Raw genomic sequence first — 19001 nt, 5'->3', positions numbered from 1 at the left:
AAATTAAAATATAAACTAAGTAATATTGTAATTTTTTAGCTATCTCTAATGAAATCCTTGATCATTTAATTTTTCCTTCTGAATCTCTTTATTGGGCCATCTATCAATTACCCACGGTTTTTAATCCAATCCATTTTGCTATAGTATATTATAATCTATCCCATTTCACTTTCTACCACAAATCCAAACATAATCTAATTTTTTTTCATGTGAATAAGTAAATATCTAACATTTTCATAATTAATTGTCATTTGAAATGTTTTCTTATCCAAAACACTCCTAAATTTAATTTAGTTCTTGTATATGGGCATAAAATAGCCTCATATCTAATTTTCTTTGTTGAAGGGTTTATTTAATTCCATTTTAATTTTCTTTGTATTCACTTTAATCCGTATTTTATTTAAAAGGAGTTAATGTAATCTTTTTATATTAAGTTGATGTTGACACAGTTCGAAAGGTGATCACATTAACTCTAATATTCTTCAATCCTTTATATTCATTCTCTTTGTTTTTAGTTGTCACTCTTCCACAGTCTCAAGAGAGAATAGAAATAGATATAATGAGTAAAAATGGAGAGAGTGAAAAGTTGGAGGAGTTCAAAATCACTTATACAAAGTCACCTTTTTCAAACATGTTAACACTAATTTAACAAAAATGAATCATATAATTTTTTTTTAAAATAAAATGAGGAATGAATGAAGGATAAAGACCATTAATAAATAATAAAAATAAGTTATATTACACTAATTTGGAGATGAATTACTTTCATATCTTCCGAATATCCTTTGTCCATTAATTTTGTTATTACCCCCTTAATTAGTATTGAGAAAAAAGTGTTTGTCAAACAGGGAAAATTTGAAACCATAAAGGCTTTAAATAGATATAACTTTGATCAAATTTAGAAGCAAACCCATGGAACTTAGCAAAATTTAAAATTCTAAGTGGTGGATAATTTGAAAGAAAAAGTTGTATAGTGTCATATAAGCTGACTTACCAGTCCAACCAAATAACTACCAGTCTTGTACAGTGTCATCATGACGTTCCATAATTGTTTTTTGGCCTTCAAACTCTTCCATTTGCCTTCTCTTGCTTTCTCTTTTCATTCTTTGAAAAGCCTCTTGAAAACTGAAGAATTATTCTCCCTTTTTTTTCCCCACATAGATCATCTAAGCTATGGCCAGGAAGACAGGAAACAAGAGTTTACAAGCAAAACTGGTAGGTATGTCCCCCTTTTTTTCTTGTGTTCATCTTCATTCAAAAACAACTTGTTACACATGTTAAGATAGTGAGAATGAAGGGAAAATAGAGAGAAAAGGAAATCACCAGAAACAAAAATTTCAAAATTTTCTCTTCTGGTTTAAATTTCAAAATTTACCCTCCTCCCCTCATTTTCCAATGATCAAAAGGGCATGCATAATTAGCAGAAGAAAGTATTCCAAAATTGTTATCATCACCTTCTGTGATTTCCCAGGTACTTCTTGGAGACATGGGAACAGGAAAGACAAGTTTGGTTCTTAGATTTGTCAAAGGTCAATTTTCCGAGTACCAGGTTACAATTACTATTTTAGTGCTCTTATGCCTCCTCACATTATCATGTAGATTCGTGGTGGGTCATCCTTAATATATATGTGTGCAGGAATCAACAATTGGAGCTGCATTTTTCACTCAGGTCTTGTCTTTAAACGAAGCCACTGTAAAATTTGATATATGGGACACAGCAGGGCAAGAACGATACCATAGTTTGGCTCCTATGTACTATCGAGGTGCTGCTGCAGCCATTGTTGTGTATGACATTACAAGCATGGTAAATGAATATCGTTTCGAAATGCTCTATAGTCTAAACTATAAATACAATTTATTACTTTCACTGCTTCATGATTAGTCTAATGTATTTATCCTTAAAAGACTATATATATATATATATGTTTTGTTCACATAATCTACTGCATAATGTATCAGTTCAGTACATTTACAATGAACATATCTGACTAATAAATAATGCATATTCGGGCTCAGGATTCTTTTGTACGAGCAAAAAAATGGGTTCGAGAAGTGCAAAGACAAGGTAGGTACTGTCAAAATGTAAAAAAAATGGTCTTTCTACTTCTGAAAATTATCATTATGTGAAAAGTTCATCACAATTTCATTACATAATACTTATTTGACAATTCACATCAGCAAATTCAAGTTTGACAATGTTTTTGGTGGCTAACAAAGCTGATTTGGAGGGTGACAGAAAAGTTAGCAATGAGGTATTTCTAGTGAATTATATATATATATATATATATATATATATATATATATATATATATATATATATATATATATATATATATATATATATATATATATATATATATATATTCTCTTGATTTTGGTTCTGTTGACCCTCCCCACTACAGAAAGCGTAAGAATTTCTTACTCTTGTTTCATGTAACGTACATTGTGTTGATGGTTGCAGGAGGGTGAGGAATATGCCAGAGAAAGTGGCTTGTCTTTTCTTGAAACTTCAGCAAAAACAGCACAAAATGTGAACGAACTCTTCTATGAAATAGGTAAAAGAATTTACATTCACCCTAGAAGCATTGTTCCAACGAAATGATCCAAGAGCACTTGCATTTGCTTATTCCGTGGGTCAAATTTTGTTGAATATTGTATGATCTGTTTCTTCTTTTTTTCTGTTAAACAATGCCAACAACATTAAGAAGCAATTATTTAGTTCACAATCTTCAATGAATTATTAACCAATTAACGTTTGTGTTAAGATTGCTTACCTAGAAATTATACAAACATTTTGCAGCTAAGAGATTGGTAAAAGCTAACCCTTCACGTCAAAGTGGAATCAAGCTGCATAGCAGACCTACAGAAAGTAGAAGAAGATACTTTTGCTGTGCTTAATGGCATGTTCATAACTCTTTTTCTCCGGGAAGTATCGTTATTTATAATGTCATGTCTAATTGTACTCAAATATAGTTCACTACACTGTGTCCATTGTTGATGTCAATGTAATTGCTCAAACAAGAAGAACAAAGACATGTTCAGTGTACATTGTAAGATCCAAAGTTGTCCTTTCTTTTTTTTCTGTCCATTGCTTAGAAAAAAGATCGCTTTCATTCATCATCAGAGAGAACTTTTAGATGGTTTTCATTTGGCTTTTCACATGTGAAATCATACTTTGTCACCTTCAAAAGTCATTGTTTTTTCAATTATTTTGACTTTTTAGAGTTAATACATTGTTCTATACCTTGTGGTATTTTGTCTGTATCTCATTTTGACCTGACAAAAAGAAGAAAAGAAAAGAACTTGTCTCTGTTGCATCCAAACGTAATCACATCATTGTGTCCAATACTTTCTCTTTGACTTTTTGATTTATCATACTTTGCCTGTGCAGTATGAAACCATCTTGCCTAAGGTTTTTCTTTCTTTTGATTAATAATATCATCACACTTCTACGTTCATTTGACACAAAATTCATAAATAAAATAATCATAAAAGTATTAAGTTTTGTATTTAAAAAAAAAAAGAAAATAAAAAATAAATAAGGATAATATTATATGTAAACACTAATTATAGAATGTAAAAGAATCATTACTCTTTCTTTTTATATTTTTAGACAGTCTCATGTTGCATTTTACTATATATTCTTATTTTATTCTTAAACAATAAATATGGTTTAAATAAATTGAACAACCTTTGCAAAGGTAAATTAAGTTAACAAATCATTTTTTGACATATTATAGAAAAATTCAAAATAAAAATAATTCTATTATTAGTCATCATTTATATTTATTTATTTATTTATCTACCAAAAAAAATTTAAGTTTATTTAAATAGATCAATATGTTGAATGAAGAGGCATTTTAAATAATCCAAACCTGACTTCTTAGACTTTAAAATTATAAGCAAAAATAAATAATTTTTTTAAGATTTAGATTATCGGTGAAAAAGATGGACATTTCCTGCTTCTATATATATATTTTTAAAATAAAATAAAAAAATAATAATGGTGGTTACAAAATAAGTCCTAAATTATTTTTACTATTAACTAGTTAAAGGATATGAGTATCTTAGAAAGTGCAAATAAAATTGAGAAAAAACAGTTTATAGTTATAGAAGTAAAAAAGAGTATATAAAAAATATGTAAAAAAATAAAAAACGTCCCCAAATATAGAGAAGCTTGTGAAAGTCTAACTTCTCTATATTCTCTAGTTCTTATGTATAATTTTTGTTAAAGAATGTCATTGCATCTCTAGTTATTTAAACTTTTGGCTAAAGTGGCACTTCTGGTTCATGTTATTTTATTTTATCACTTATTATAATTCGACATTCTCTCTCTATTATCTTCCTATACTGATGTAAACTAGACATTTCATAATCTAAAACTAATTAATGAGGATGTAAGAAATTAAGTTTTACTAGAATTTCAATTTCTTTATTTTGTTAGGGAATCTTACCATTTGTTCAATTTCACTACCAGCTCAAAATAGACTTTCGTGATTCTTAAAGCTAATTCCTATAATATCTCACCCAGAACTTTCTATTGTTTGTCATTAATCTTTGATTTTTACTGCTTTAATTTTTTTAGGCTTGGAAATAGTATTCTTAATTTTTGTATAGTTATATTTGTGTATGGCTAAGGGAAATTTCAGCTTTCATTTCTTCTAATTTTTCTCCATTGATAAATATACTAAAACAAATTTATTTGAAGGAGTCTTACTCCAAATCTTTTTAAATTTAAAATTTAGAATCTTTTATAAGAATTTGAGATTTAAAAATAAAAAACTTAATTATGTAATTAAATTAATTTTTAAGTTGAAATACAAATAAAAGAAATTGTAAAAATACTAATCTTAACAGCTCTTATAAGATTCTTATATTAAAATATTCTTATGTACTACTTTTTTTATTTATAAAAACTTGACGCATGTTAGAAAATTTACATGTCACCTGTTCTACTCAACATAAAGAATACTTTTATTTAAACTTATTTTATCTACATTTTCTCTTTTAGTCGAACCAAAAAAAGTCTTGTGTAGTAGTCTTAACTAAAGATTCAAATTAAACACCTAAATTTTATAAAAAAATCTCTTTTCAAAACATAATGATATAATTGGCATCTTAAAGACTTGGATCGTTGGAATTAAACTTAGATAATCTTAAAAATGATGTAAGAAAAACTCTTTTAAAGGACAATAGTACTTGCAATGCACTGTTTCTCCACCAATGGACCATTTTGATTTTTATTTTGCAGTGAGCATCCATTACTGCAGTCCACATGCTCTCAATTTCCCAACAAAATCGTGTATCTTTCATTATCTCTCAACCGCTGAAATCAAATAACTTAATAGAAATCAGGGGGAAAGCTGAAGCTTCTTGCCTAAAGGAGTTGCATTGCAGCAGAGCAATGTTGTCGTCCTTATCGAAATGAACAAAAAGCTAAAGGCTGTGCTCGCAGATCGTAGCTGCAGCAGGTGACAGCTAATTTGTGGGTTTACCCTTCTATACATTATTATATCATGCATCGGAATCACAACCAGGGGTCATAAAAATTCGAGATAGAAACGTTTTCATTTCACTTCTTGCGATAACAGATTAAATTACTCGATAATATAAATTTTCCCATTGAGAAATCCAGAAAGTTTCCAAGAAAAAACAAGCAGTGAGTACCATGTCAATGGAAACAAGGACCGTGCATGCCCCAAAAGTAACAAGCTAGCAGAATGCCTACATAAACAAAGTTAAATAGTAATGAAGTTGAGTAGCCATGAGTGTTACTATTTACTAAAACAGGCGCTATGATAACCGCACCTGCAAAAAGAAACTACTCATAGCTTCTTTTCTCATGCTGCTAAACTGCAGTTACTACTTTTGTTCTTCCACCATTGCCTTATTCACAAAACTACCCTCCACCAATAACAGAAGCTTTACGCGTGCAATCTGACCTCAGCATGGAAGAAGAATCACAGTTACCATGAAGGAGAAGTACAAGGGGAGGCGGAGGATGAAGAGAGGCCAATGTTGCTACGGGAATCGCTGCATGAAGTGGCCAAGGACCTTGCATCTCTTAGAGAAACGGAACAAGCCTCTGAAGGGAGCTTCTTCATTGGAGTCAAAGGAGGGGTAGATGGAGGTGAGTGGGTGACAGAAGGGGTTGCCTCATCCTCCTCAGAAGAGCCACTTCCTTCCAAACGTGAAGGCGAAGTGTCTGGTGTCTCAAATGGGGTATTTGCTCCGCTCCCTTGGCTCTCGTGGTTTTCATAAATGGGGTTGGAAATGTACACAAGGTGTTCTAAGCCGCTGCAAGGTTTATCATCATGACAAAGATTTCCCGTGGTACGAGGAAGTGGGTGTTCGAGATTTGGTTTTGAGGGTGTCATGGATACGAAGGATGGAGGTGGGGAAGGGCTTGGATTCGGATTGGATTCACGGGGTTGGATTTGGACTTGAACAACCTGATGGAGTTCAGGATAGTGAATCTGCTTTCTTGGCCCAGCTTTGTCTTCTTCGCAAGAAACTGCGGGGAGAAGGATGCTTATTGGAGCTTGGAAGACTCCTTGTGCATAAATGCTGCTGATTGGAGACTGTTGTTGGTGGTGTGAGGTTGTCTGAGAAGGTGAAGCACTAGCTCTGGCTGTTGTGGGTTGAGTACTGACATTGGGAATGGTGTTGTTTCTACGGTGGCGCCGGCGGAGTAAGAGAGAACAATAGAGCTCGGCTAACAGCACAAATATAAGGACTAGGACCACTGCAAGGGTTACCACCATCACCAAGGTTGCACCCATAATCACTTTGGATGTGTTCTTCATCTATTCGGAGTGAAACCGCTCACACAGTTTCTCTATGTGTCTCTCTCTCTTCGCAGAATGTGGCTGTAGAAGAGGCACGGTAATATAGGGGTGGTAGGTAAGAACAAGTCCGTTTTGGCGGGAAAACGTCCTTGGCCTTACACAGGAGGCTTAGATGCAACGGATGCAATCGTTAAAGGAGAATGTCCTAGGGAACACAAAGGCTTTGGTCCTGAACCAGTCTGAATTTCGTGTTTTGACATTCCATATCAGAGCAGTCAATTTGTCAATTTACTGCCATAAGCTTGCACCGTAAAAGTAACAAAAGTTATACATGTGCACTCTTCTTCCTCGATTTGTTAACTTCACTGCTTCTTAAAATTGGAAGCAGCACATTAAAAGTTGCCTTTTGCATAACTTTAACCACGTGCCACTCAAGCATTAAAGTGTGAGAAATCGCTTTGTATTCATGTGAGATGTTACAGAATTGAAAATAAAATAAAATTAAGCAATAGTTACAAAATAATGTATTTATAAACGTGTAAACAGCATTATCAGAAAAAAAGGGGGCTAGTAAGAGAGGCTCTGAACTAATAGCGTCTGTCTCAACATCTTTTATTCCCCATTAGCCGACCCGAAGAAAGTAGGAACATGGTAATTTTTTGTTACAAACACTTCTACCATCATAAAAGACAAAACTTGAATTGATGTTCTGTATAGCCCGTAGCATATGTAAGATGATGGCAGAGTCACTATTGTCAACCAACACAGACGAGATCATGCATGACGATTTATAAAAGCACCACAATGCAATCTTCTGTAATTTACCCTTTATCATCCTCTTAGAGCTGCAATCCTAGCTGCTAGATCTTCATAGTCAGGTAAATTAGGATGCACATGCCGAGCGTCGTGTGATCTAACTGGCTCAAATGTAGCAGCACGATTAAATACTTTCTTAATTTCCACTTCTCTCCGTTGTTCACGAGGGAGGGAAAACGATCGTGATGCATGACTAACCAACACTGATGTCTCATCAGATCCATCGCTGCTTCCACTCTTCTGCAATTCCTTGGTTGAGACATCCATTTGATGTGCATGGTGAATTTTAGAGTTTCTTTTTAATTTTTCTGGCACAAGGACGGATGGTTTTTTGCTATAATGGATCAGCAATTTATCTATTATCCTTTCCTCTTCAGCATTTTGATACCGCTCTTCCTCAAACACAGCTTGCAGACCACGTCTTGAATCATCTCGTCTCCTGCTTCTGCTCCTTGATTTTCTCTGAACTCCAGAGTCTTCATTAGAGGCATCGTAGTAACTTGGCGGTCGTGATCTTGAGTGCCTTCTCCTCGTAGATCTTGGTTTTAGCACATGGACTTCTTCAGCATCTTGTCGAAATGATATTTCTTTTTCACGATTCTGTTTGCTCAGTCTCTCGTGTGTATTGCCCAGCCAATCCTGGTCAGACCTATTCAAACCTATTTGAACCCTCTCCGTCACAGTGGTATCAAGCTTCTCATGTGCTGAATGATATGTAGAGAGGCCACCACTGTCGGTAATTGAAGATGCTCCACGTGTGATATTCTGCTGCTTAGAATTAGGTTGTTTAACATATGGAGGTGGAATGACATTACTGTAGCAGGACTTCAGTGTAGGTGTTTCATCCCTTCGAACATTTCTCTCGGATTTATCAGTTACAGGTGGGCCAACATGATTAACAGAGAATAGCTCCTTTGCATTACTATTGAAATGTGATCCCGCATGACTGGGAGACTTCCTAGCAGTTGCAGTGTCCTGGTTTTCTCTTAGAGGGGTGGTATTCCCCCAACTATCTTCAAGCCTGGAACCACATTCAATTTTTTCCACTGTTTTCTTCTGGGATAAACGATGAATTGGTTTTATCGTACTACCTTGGTTTTCTCTCAGAGGAGTGGCATTCCACCAACTATTGGGCACTTTGGAACCACCTTCAAATCGTTCCAATGGTCTCTGCTCAGATGGATGTCCAATCGGTTTTAGCATACTGCCCAGGTTTTCTATTGGAGGGGTGGTATTCCCACTACTATAATGCAGCTTGGAACCACCTTCAAGTTGTTCCACTTTTTTCTTCTGAGATTGGTGTCCAGTCAGCTTTAGCATACCAACCTGGTTTTCTCTGGGAGGGGTGATATGCCCCCTACTATTATGCAGCTTGGAACCACCTTCGATTTGTTCCACAGTTTTATACGGAGATGGCTGCCCAATCGGTTTAAGCATACTACTCTCCTTCCGATAGCCTCTGTCGCTCTTCTCAACTGTAACCTCATGCCTTCCTGGATCATCATGGCCATCCCTTTTCTGATGAACTTCCCTAACCCCAGGGAGTGTGGATTTAGACTGAAGATTACGTTGATGTCTGTTTAAGACTACACCTTCCTTGTCGTGCTGAAATCTCCATCCATCATCGGCAAGATCACGATTTTCCTCTAACAAAACATCATTCCTTACTTCCCTTTGGGTAAGATCCTTGCCTTGTGATGATTTATCATGGTTGGGCATACAAGCATTGTGTTCCTGTACATAAAAAAATTAAAAATTTCACATACATTCTAAAAATTTGAAACAAAGTAAGAATTATGTAGGTATTCAATTTTGAGAACGAAACTAGTATAAGGTGAAAAGGAAATGCAAAAGACAGCACCTGTTCCACTGCAGAGGATCTCGACATCCGCAGTTTGAAAGCATTGGAGTCCCAGTTTATTGAAAACTCCGATGCAATATCCTGCATCAAGCAGACCTTGTTCTCCAATGTAGAAGACTTGAAATTCAAATTTGCAGCAAACTGATAACTTGAAATTTAGTCAATACAGGAAACATGAGAAGTCATCAATATGTAGTAAAGCTCTAACATAATTGAAAAATCACCTCTTGATTGACATAGCATTCCATGGAATTTCCATATCTCTCCTGAAATATTTGTCTAAGGTCACGTAACTCTGGTAAATCAGAAAACCTTGCAGCACCAAACATCAGAGACGATACAGCCATCCTACATTCCTCAGGGCAACCACTGTAAAAGAAATGGAAGCAATTATGTCATTAAGTATTCAACTTGACTTTGAGGAAAAATATACAACGACTATCCAACCATAACAATTTTGAGACATTTGTGACAGTTACAGGTGTCCAACCAACCATATTCATCAACTGAAAAATAAATAAACATAACTCCACCCACTTCTACATCTTTTCACCAGTTCATCTCACCAAAAACGCTATTAAAGTTGCTTTTATGATCGGGAAAAGCGTAACTGAACCTAAACAAAGAAAAAATGCAGGCGCAAATGCCAGATCAATTTTCAACCACACCAGAATAACTACACACATGTGAACGTGTAGTAGATGCACAATCATTATGGTGTAGTCAATAGTATTGGTGACCATTTTAAGGAATCACTTACAGCATTGTAGATACAAATTAAGAAACCTTTTCCTTTAAAATGGTGCAATTTCTACAACTGGGATTCTTGATCAAACAACGAGAGAAAAATTAATGACGAATGATGATATCAGAAGAAAAAACACCGCACCAACTCACTCATAATCCTTATCTCCAGAGAAGCAGGGTATTTTATTTGGTCGAATGCGCTTGTATCCGTTACGCAATGCATATCCATACGATACATTTAGTTACTTATTTATTGTTTAAAAAAAAAAAACTATAGGCGGCTTGAGTATGACTTTAATCAAACTAGGTGCAGCCATGATATAAAGATATAAAACTAGATATACGTTATAAGCCCCTGCGTAGTTTGACATTTTTTAAAAACTAAATTGAGCAATATTTGTCTCCTAAAATTTCCATTCTTTTCTTCATTCAATCAAACTCACAATATGACATCGGTGATATGTGAGATATTTTATACGAGTTTGAAATAAATGATTTTATCACAATTTACATCGATTTTATATTCGTCGTTCATATTATTTCAGAATTATAGTAACGTATCCATACTTTTTATTTATTTATTAGTTCTAAAATTTACTGTATTTCGTGCATCATTTATACCCATCCTGGGGCCGAAATTCACATTAACTTTGTCATAGCCAAAGCAATTAGTCATAATTCCGAGTTGAAATGAGAATTAAAATGAAGAAAAAAAGAATAAATAGAGGAGATATCAAGAAGTTTAAAACAAACGAACAAACTAATAATACCTCAGCTTCTGCATTGCTGGGAGGTGCTTCAACACAAACTCACAGCATTGCTCAACGAAACCATAGCAAGAGGACAGTGTTAACTCAACCACGAGTCCTTCCGCCTGTTTAAACACCTCGCAACAAAACAAAACTTAATTGAAAACGAGTTCATCAAAGAGACAAGGCAATTGTTCACACATTAAAAACTCTACTGCAATCCATCACTCGATGAAAACTAGCATCCTCAATAATCTAACGTTACAGAATCCAGAAACTGCACAAAAGAAAAACAAACACAAAAGGAAGAGAACCGATTACCCTTCCGTAAGCATTAATATCGAGACCGTTGAGTAATAGATCAGCAATATCCTTCTTCAGAAACTTCTCTGTCGCTCTTCTCTTCCTCCGTATCACATCAATCCGACTCTTCGTCAATTTGATCAACGATTTGCTGAGAACAAAAAAACAGGAGAAAAAAAATCACGTTTATCGTAATGAGAAGCATAAACGCACTCTTAACTCTCTCCACCTTTCATCAAATAATAACAACAATAAACAAAAACAAAGCACAGAGGAAGAACCATTTCGCGGTGAAGCCTCTCCCAAGTATTCCGTCCAACATGTTGGAAGTCCTCCGTTGTGCGACTCAGTTCGCTGTGGAAGTTCAGAACTCGAGATTCGCCACTGCTGAAACCTTCATTGTAGAGTAACACACTGTGTTGCAGTGAAAGAAGAGGAAGAAGAGAGAGAAAATATATATAAATAAATGCATACTAATAAATGAAAACGAATAGTCGAATAAATGGAATTTAAGAAAACGATAGTATTTCTGAAGGCGCTTCTGCTACGACGATAATGACCTTTGGCTGTTTCAATAAAGACGATGGTTAATGCGAACGTTGGAAGGGTATTTTCGGTAGTTAGAGGAGTTTTGTTCGGCTGCAGAAAGAAATTTAAAAGTACAATGAAATTGAGTAGTTTGGCCACTGAATTTGGTGACACTGGAAAAGAATTGAACGGTGAAGATCTAAAGTGACTTGCTGAGCTGGAATACACATTACGATAAAGAAATAGAATGGGCTCAGGATTAAGAGCCGTTGCGTCACTCATTGGCTTCTTAGTATTAAAAAGAAATTACAATATAATAATAGATGAAAATGAGCAGGAGACAAAAAAAAAGAGTAAAATAATAAAAAAAAGGTATAATATGATAGAAGAATAGAGAAAGAAAATTTATTTCCATTAATGATAAAAAAAGTATATAATTACTTCATAAAAGTAAGATAAAAAAGATTAACTAAAATATTTATATATTAAAAAATAAATATAAAAACAAATTACAAATTATTCTTTGTTGACAGGTTAGTTATACTTATTATCGTATATGTGATATACTACAACTTAATCGTTATTAGCTTAATAAAATGATAATATATGCGTTTTGCTAACAATAGAAAAGAATAAAACAATAAGATGCTAAATAAGTGGTGATTCTCTATTGGAATACACAATACTATTTAAAATAAACTTGTCTTAAAAGGACACTGGTGAAAACAAATTTCATTCATCTATTACTCACTTGACATTATAAATTAAAATTTAGTTTAATTAAATGAAATAAAAATTATGTTATAGTTATTTATTGTAGCTGAACGAGTGATGGTAATAGTAAATTGATATTGTAAAAAAGTTTAAAGCCTTCTTTCTCCCTCTTTTTTAATTCACTTATATATTCACATCAAAGTTTACAATCATGACCATCCCTGGTATAATTAGATTCAGATTCAAAAAAAAACATGAAGTTTCTCAAAGTAACAAAGAGATACTTGCATCACTTCAAATACTATAATTATTTTTATATAAATTATGAAATAATATTTGTTACTACCAAGGGTGGACAACCGACCGGGAAGGTTTGGATACAACCGATCGGGTGTTCCAAACCTGGTATGTCCGATCGGAACTCGTAAGGACAATGTATCTGATCGGGCAGTTGTGTAAAATCGTGGACGAGAGACAGCAGTTGAATGCTCATGAATGTGTAGTTAATGAGGTAACGGTCATTGTCGAGTATTTAAGGTACGCATTGAAAGCCATTAAAAGGTAAATTAATGGGGAATATTTCCTGAAATCATATAAATAGCAGTCAAAGGATAAGGTAAACTCTCTGTTCTTTTGATAATTATAGACTTGCGAGAGCCCATTCTGACTTGATCGTCGGAGTGTTTGCTGCAGGTCGACCGATAAGAGGAGGAGTGTTTCCGGACGGAGGTAGCAGGAGTTTTTCCCGGTCCCATTCAGCAGAAACAATATTGAAAAACTTTTTTTCATTTCTTTATAATTCAAAAGAAGAAAGTGTCACAATAGTGGACTTTTCTGTGTTGATTTTGTTCGTGAAATAAAACATCACACCTAGTATGCCTAATCTTGGTATCTTTAGATCTTGCCTTGTGATGGTAATAAAACTTTAGTATGACAAATATGTCATGACAACTCACTATCTAAATAATTGTCATTGCGCATATTTCTGCTCTCAACACTTTGCATGGAAAACTCTAATCAATAAAGTGGCAACTGAGAACAGGAATAAATTTAGACAACAATCTATGTGCTACCTGTGTTTTTGCAAAAGCGTAAGTTATCTATTTTTTTACATGTAGCATAGCACATAATGCGTGAAATCTTTGTGGAAACTGGGTAGGACAGAATACTGTCATTCACAATGAAACTATATAAAACTTTTCCCAGTTCTATATTTTGGAACTAAGCAGAAAATATAATACAGTTTGGAGAAGTATATGGATGACAATGAAGGTCATTTGGGACCAAAGAAATATAAATTATCTTTGGAAATGATAGTAAGTTATATGAATAAAAAGATATTTCACTTGTGTTAGCGGTCAATCAATACATAACACTTCCACAATTTTTGTTGTAATAGTTGTGTTACACTTATTAGATTATACATGTATTCATGAGTGTTCTAGAAATCATACCAAAATCTACAAGTGGTCATAATCGATACTCATATAGGTGATTTCATAAGTATATGATGTAAACCATACACCACTTGTAAGAGATATGAATATCATTAAAAACTTTGTTTAAACTAAATTTTTTATCCCACATAGAATTTTAATTAAAAGTTTAACCCGTTGATAATATAATCTCACTTTCACACACATAAGAATGAACATAATTGATTTAAAATTAATTTAATGCAATCAAAACTAACAAATGACTTGTTTTTACCCCTATGAACTTATTCATAGGATCTCCAATTACAAAAGTTATGTTACCATCACTTTTTGTTTGCAAGTAGCTTAAGTTTCATTCTCCTTAATGTTTCTAAAATCATTTTTTTCCATTGGTTTTGCTATGCTAGATTCCATTCTAACTTCACATAATTAATAGAAATAATTTTACTTTTTAGTCGTTGTGTCACCAAATTATTTCTCAACTGTATATATTTATTCTTTTTATTATAGTCCTTGTTTTTAGCTATAATTATTGTCGATTGACAGTCACAATGTATTGACATAGATGAGGTTGGTTTCATCCCTAGTGGAATGTCTGCTAATAATTTTTTTAATCACTCTGCTTAACTAGTAGCCATTTCGAGAGCAACAAACTCATATTACATTGTTGATATTGTAATAATTGTTTTTATGCCTAATGTCCATGTAATCGCATCACCCCCAAAGTGAATACATAATCATTAGTAAATTTTGTTTCATCTGAATCAAAGATCCAATTAGCATCATTGTATTATTATAGTATAACTATAAATCCACTATATTCAATATCATACTCCATTGAATCAATACATATTTTATAAGTATTGCAAGTGAGTATCAATATTCCTAATTAGAACACTGAGTGTACCTATTCAATACCTACTGCATAAATAATATCAAGTCTATAATAACTCATTAACTACAATAAACTCTCAATTATCTAAGCAGCATATTGAAATTGAAAAATGAATTATCCTTTATTTTTTTAATTTAAAATTAGCGTAATAAAGAAATAAATGAGATAATAAATTCAAATACCAAGCCCACGTATGAAAAAAAATTGATGGATAAACAGGGTAATCCCGAAGCAATGATTACCAATACGTACTAAAATGGAGACTCTATCTTCTATTTTTGGACAACACTGAAACAATTTAACATATAAAACAGGTGATTAAAGCTGGTTTTCTGAATCAGAAGCTAACGGAGATATTTCATGTTAAGACTTTTTGTTATAACAAATGAGAACTGTACACGGATTGAAATACTCCTAGTATATGTATATATAAATATATAATTCTTGGTTGAAAAAAAAACTACCCACAGAAAATATTAAAACCAATTTTAAATGTTTCCTACATTAAATTATAGTTACACCACTTTATCACAACATTTAGTTACCTATAAAGCGAACACTCACAAAGTCACAATAACATTAATATCACCGAAGAATAAGGTTACAACTTGAAATCTCATTAAAACTCACAATTGCATCAATTGCCCCTTGCGAAGGCAAAGAAAAAAAAATCAATAATAAAAACGTACCGAACAAAGTTGATGAGAAAATATAAGATCTAATTTTCTTAAAACATGTTTGAAGGGGAAAACTTGAGTTCATTAACTGAGACATGAGAAGATAGGGCAATTTGTTTATTTTATTTAAGAGAGGTGATTAACATGTGTAAACAAAAATGTTAAAATAATAAGTTTATTTTAACTTATTATTTTATTCTAAAAATATTTATGTGAAACCAAAAACTTATTCTTCTTTTCTTTTCGTCGAAAAATAGAAAAAGGAACAAATGCAAACTCACATGAATATATACATGCTTAATCAAATGATACCACGAGTTAGTTATGGTAAAATATCTCCTTTAATAATTTTTATCAGTATTAAATTCTATCGACCCACATATTTAACCAAGTGAGATATTATTGTCAAAATAATGTAGAATAAATTTTAACTGACTTGGATATTTGCAAACAGTAATTATTGATTTATATTTCAATAAGACCTTATGTAAAATAAAATAATATAAACTTTTTAGATGCGTAAAATTTAATAGACTTAATATTTTATAAGAATTTTAGGTTAACAGATGTTTTAGTAAAAAAAATCCTTTTTGATAAAAAAATTTGAGTGTGCCATCTATTACTATCAAATTCTTCTTTACTTCAAAATATAGCTCGTTAGCTATTTTTTTTTTCTCTCCAAAAAATTGTCATTATAAGAAATCCCCGTGACGATTCTTTATTTAAAAAACAACTTAAATTCAGAGATGGTGTGTTAATGTACAACCTTTTTAATAAATTAAAATACAATTAAATTGAATTTAAATAAAAATTAAGTTGTGCTTTCAAACACGATATAGCAGCAATATGATATCTCTTCGTTACTTATCCATATAAAATACATTATCCTTCTTCCATTTCTGATCCACCCAACGTAGGATGTTACTTTAGGAATAGACATGTTGGCAGCACAGACCGTTGAAGATGGTCCCACAGGTATGACATTGACGACAAACCAGTGGTTAAATTCGACATATTCTCTCAAAGTTTTCTATTTCACGCCCCCATGTTCTTGCTCAAGAATTTACCTGTTCGCTACCAGTTTTCCTTCAACTCATCCAACATACTGAAAAATTAGCTGAGGAACCAGATAATGGTTGAAGATAACATCTACACGAAATGTAGCCACTGCCTTTCTAGACATAGGGTTTCAAGCACATCAATGTACTCATTGCCACCATAATACCTTACATGTATAAAGAGGTTTCAATCTATGAAATTGCAGGAGTGGAAAAGGAAAAAGATGCATTCCATAAAATTCTTACGATCAATATTTACTTTAAATAACCTCTGAAAAACTGTTTTACGATATTTCCAATTCTTTGAAAACGAATAAGCCAAACACATTTTCAAGATTCTCATTTCCTAAAAACAAAGTTAGGATACCATAACAGATATATTCTCTAAAGTCTTGAAAATATGAAACAGAAACAAATTCCAGAAAATGAATAAAAAATTTCTTCTTTTAAGTAACTAGACCATTCATTACCTTTTACCCGTAATCCGTACTTGTTTGCCAAGCGCTTCCATCACTGCTCCAGATGTATAAAAGAGATAATTATTATTCATAAATTCAAGTAACTGTATATAAACCAGCGTGACGATACAGAACATCAAAACACAGAAATGATATAGAAACAAATATTTTAAACTCAATAAGAAAAATTTAACACTATCATTCAATTACATGTTAATATTATTGCATGTGGTAAGTTCATTTATCATAACTGCACTGTAAGTATATCCAGTGCTGTCTAATTAATCGACAATGTAACAGGGCGCATAAAAATGAAACTCTCAAATCGGATGGCACGACAAAAGACAAAGAGGACGTGCTCCGAGTGACCAAACCTCCTTCAACATTGAAGAACTTCTTTAGTCGAGGTAAAAGTCTGTTTTTATTCCCATACCCTTTTGCAGGGGAAATCACCCCCTTGGTCCAAACAGCTTGTTGCAAAGAACGCATCATTACACTCTTTCACAAAATCTTTGTCTTCTCCTCCCTACATGGTACGATAGATTACTATTTAAGAAGACTAACAGCATGCTACAGAAGTTGCTATAGGAAAATAATGGAAATAATACATCAAAACAAGACACGATATTATTTCTTGAAAGTAGATACTATAGTTTTGAACACAAAGCTGAAACCAAAATCAACCACCCAACCAATCAATCAATGTATAGTGACGTTGGATAACCACAGTAAAAAAAAAGAACGTCCTAAACATTCTCGTGAGGGTCGGAAAGGAACAAAAGCAGCGCGGCACCGAGGAAATAGTTAAAAGGAGGTAATAAGTTGAGGGATTGGATATAGAATCGAATCGGAAAAGAGGGAATCAGAGAGAACAACTTATGACCACGAAGAGAACGGTGAAAGGAGATTGTGAACCGAACCGAACCGAATCGAATCGAATCGAACCGAACCGAATCGAACCCAACCCAACCCAACCCAACCCAACCCAACCCAACCGAACCGATCGAACCGAACTAAACCGAACCCAACCCAACCCAACCCAATCCAACCGAACCAAACCCAACCATCCGAGACGAGCCGAGCTGAGAGGAACCAAGTTTAATCTAGTCGTGAACCAAGCCGAGCTAAGCCTAGCCGAATTTAGTCGAGCAGAGCCGAATGGAACCAAACATAGCTGAAACGAGCCGAACTGAACCGAGATGCATATTCGAGCCAAACCGATCCGAGCCAAATTGAGATGAGCCGAGCTAAGGTGAACTGAACCGACCCGACCCGATCTTGCCTAAGCCGAAACGAGTTGAGTCGAGCCCAACCGAACCGACCTAATCCTACCCAAGTTGAACCGAGCTGAGCCAAGCTGAGTCGAACCGATTCAAAACTTGTCGAGGCATGCTGAGCCGAGCCGAGAACAATCAAGTCATGAACTGAGTTGAGTCTTGCCGAGCCGAACTGAGCCGAGCCTAGCCGAGTCGAACAGAACCGAGTCAAACTAAGACGAGCCAAGCCAAGACATATCGAGTTGAACCGAGTCGTGAACTTAGGTAAGGCAAGGCGAGCCGATTAGATGCGAACCGATGCGAGCCGAGCTGAACCGAGTCGAGCCTAATGTTAACTCATTGGTAAGCGTACCAAATCATTTTAAGTAATAAACCGATAAGACCGGATATCGTATCCCAAGAGACTCGTATGACACTTTACAATCGTATAATTATCTAACTAATATAGACTAAAGAATAATTCCATTTAACGTGAATTTAGTGCAATGAAAATAAACATCATGCATAAGTGATAGATTGAACTTCTTGGGGTTAAAACACTTGAAAATTAAATGATTAAAGATGATATGGAATGGAGGTGTTGGAGAATGATTTTACCTACTACACTCTCATGCGAATGCATATTACTACTTCTTCATTTAATTGCTCATGTCAACCAACTGCATTACTCAAACCCAATCCCTTAGTAGAGAGA

General features: G+C 33.9%; 3 protein-coding genes across 4 annotated transcripts; 1 reads left to right on the top strand and 2 right to left on the bottom strand.

The window, feature by feature from the left end:
- Positions 1-1073: 1073 nt before the first annotated feature.
- On the top strand, positions 1074-3253 carry LOC108347154 (ras-related protein RHN1). 2 transcript variants are annotated; one of them, XM_017586304.1, is made up of 7 exons: positions 1074-1215; positions 1472-1549; positions 1637-1804; positions 2017-2065; positions 2179-2252; positions 2462-2555; positions 2801-3253. In XM_017586304.1, the coding sequence occupies exons 1-7, from the start codon at positions 1174-1176 to the stop codon at positions 2896-2898; spliced, it is 603 nt and encodes a 200-aa protein (XP_017441793.1). In that variant the 5' UTR covers positions 1074-1173; the 3' UTR covers positions 2899-3253. The 2 variants fall into 2 exon arrangements, with proteins under 2 accessions (XP_017441793.1, XP_017441794.1); XM_017586305.2 differs by having other exon boundaries at positions 1081-1219.
- A 1996-nt stretch (positions 3254-5249) lies between these two features.
- On the bottom strand, positions 5250-7198 carry LOC108346556 (uncharacterized serine-rich protein C215.13). The gene has a single exon (XM_017585626.2). The coding sequence runs from the start codon at positions 6804-6806 to the stop codon at positions 5967-5969; it is 840 nt and encodes a 279-aa protein (XP_017441115.1). The 5' UTR covers positions 6807-7198; the 3' UTR covers positions 5250-5966.
- Positions 7199-7272: 74 nt separating this feature from the next.
- LOC108347501 (uncharacterized) lies at positions 7273-11744 on the bottom strand. The gene is made up of 6 exons (XM_017586781.2): positions 11546-11744; positions 11283-11415; positions 10983-11086; positions 9690-9834; positions 9466-9606; positions 7273-9338 (listed from the first exon to the last, which is right to left on the bottom strand). Exons 1-6 carry the CDS (start codon positions 11584-11586, stop codon positions 7620-7622), a joined length of 2283 nt encoding a protein of 760 aa, XP_017442270.1. The 5' UTR covers positions 11587-11744; the 3' UTR covers positions 7273-7619.
- Positions 11745-19001: the final 7257 nt, after the last annotated feature.

This window comes from Vigna angularis, chromosome 1 (genome assembly GCF_016808095.1).
Source record: "Vigna angularis cultivar LongXiaoDou No.4 chromosome 1, ASM1680809v1, whole genome shotgun sequence".
NCBI classification, from domain to species: Eukaryota; Viridiplantae; Streptophyta; class Magnoliopsida; order Fabales; family Fabaceae; genus Vigna; species Vigna angularis.
This window is presented reverse-complemented; position numbering and strand designations above follow the sequence as displayed.

Bases quoted from the DNA above. Each gene is read 5' to 3' on its own strand.
- LOC108347501 (XM_017586781.2), bottom strand. From the start codon at position 11,586: ATGTTGGACGGAATACTTGGGAGAGGCTTCACCGCGAAATG. The intron at 9,607-9,689 runs GTGATTTTTCAA...TCAAGTTATCAG, and splicing joins AATGCTATGTCAATCAAGAG to TTTGCTGCAAATTTGAATTT. The intron at 9,339-9,465 runs GTGCTGTCTTTT...TTTTATGTACAG, and splicing joins GATCCTCTGCAGTGGAACAG to GAACACAATGCTTGTATGCC.
- LOC108346556 (XM_017585626.2), bottom strand. From the start codon at position 6,806: ATGAAGAACACATCCAAAGTGATTATGGGTGCAACCTTGGTGATGGTG.
- LOC108347154 (XM_017586304.1), top strand. From the start codon at position 1,174: ATGGCCAGGAAGACAGGAAACAAGAGTTTACAAGCAAAACTG. The intron at 1,216-1,471 runs GTAGGTATGTCC...GTGATTTCCCAG, and splicing joins AGAGTTTACAAGCAAAACTG to GTACTTCTTGGAGACATGGG. The intron at 2,556-2,800 runs GTAAAAGAATTT...AACATTTTGCAG, and splicing joins CGAACTCTTCTATGAAATAG to CTAAGAGATTGGTAAAAGCT.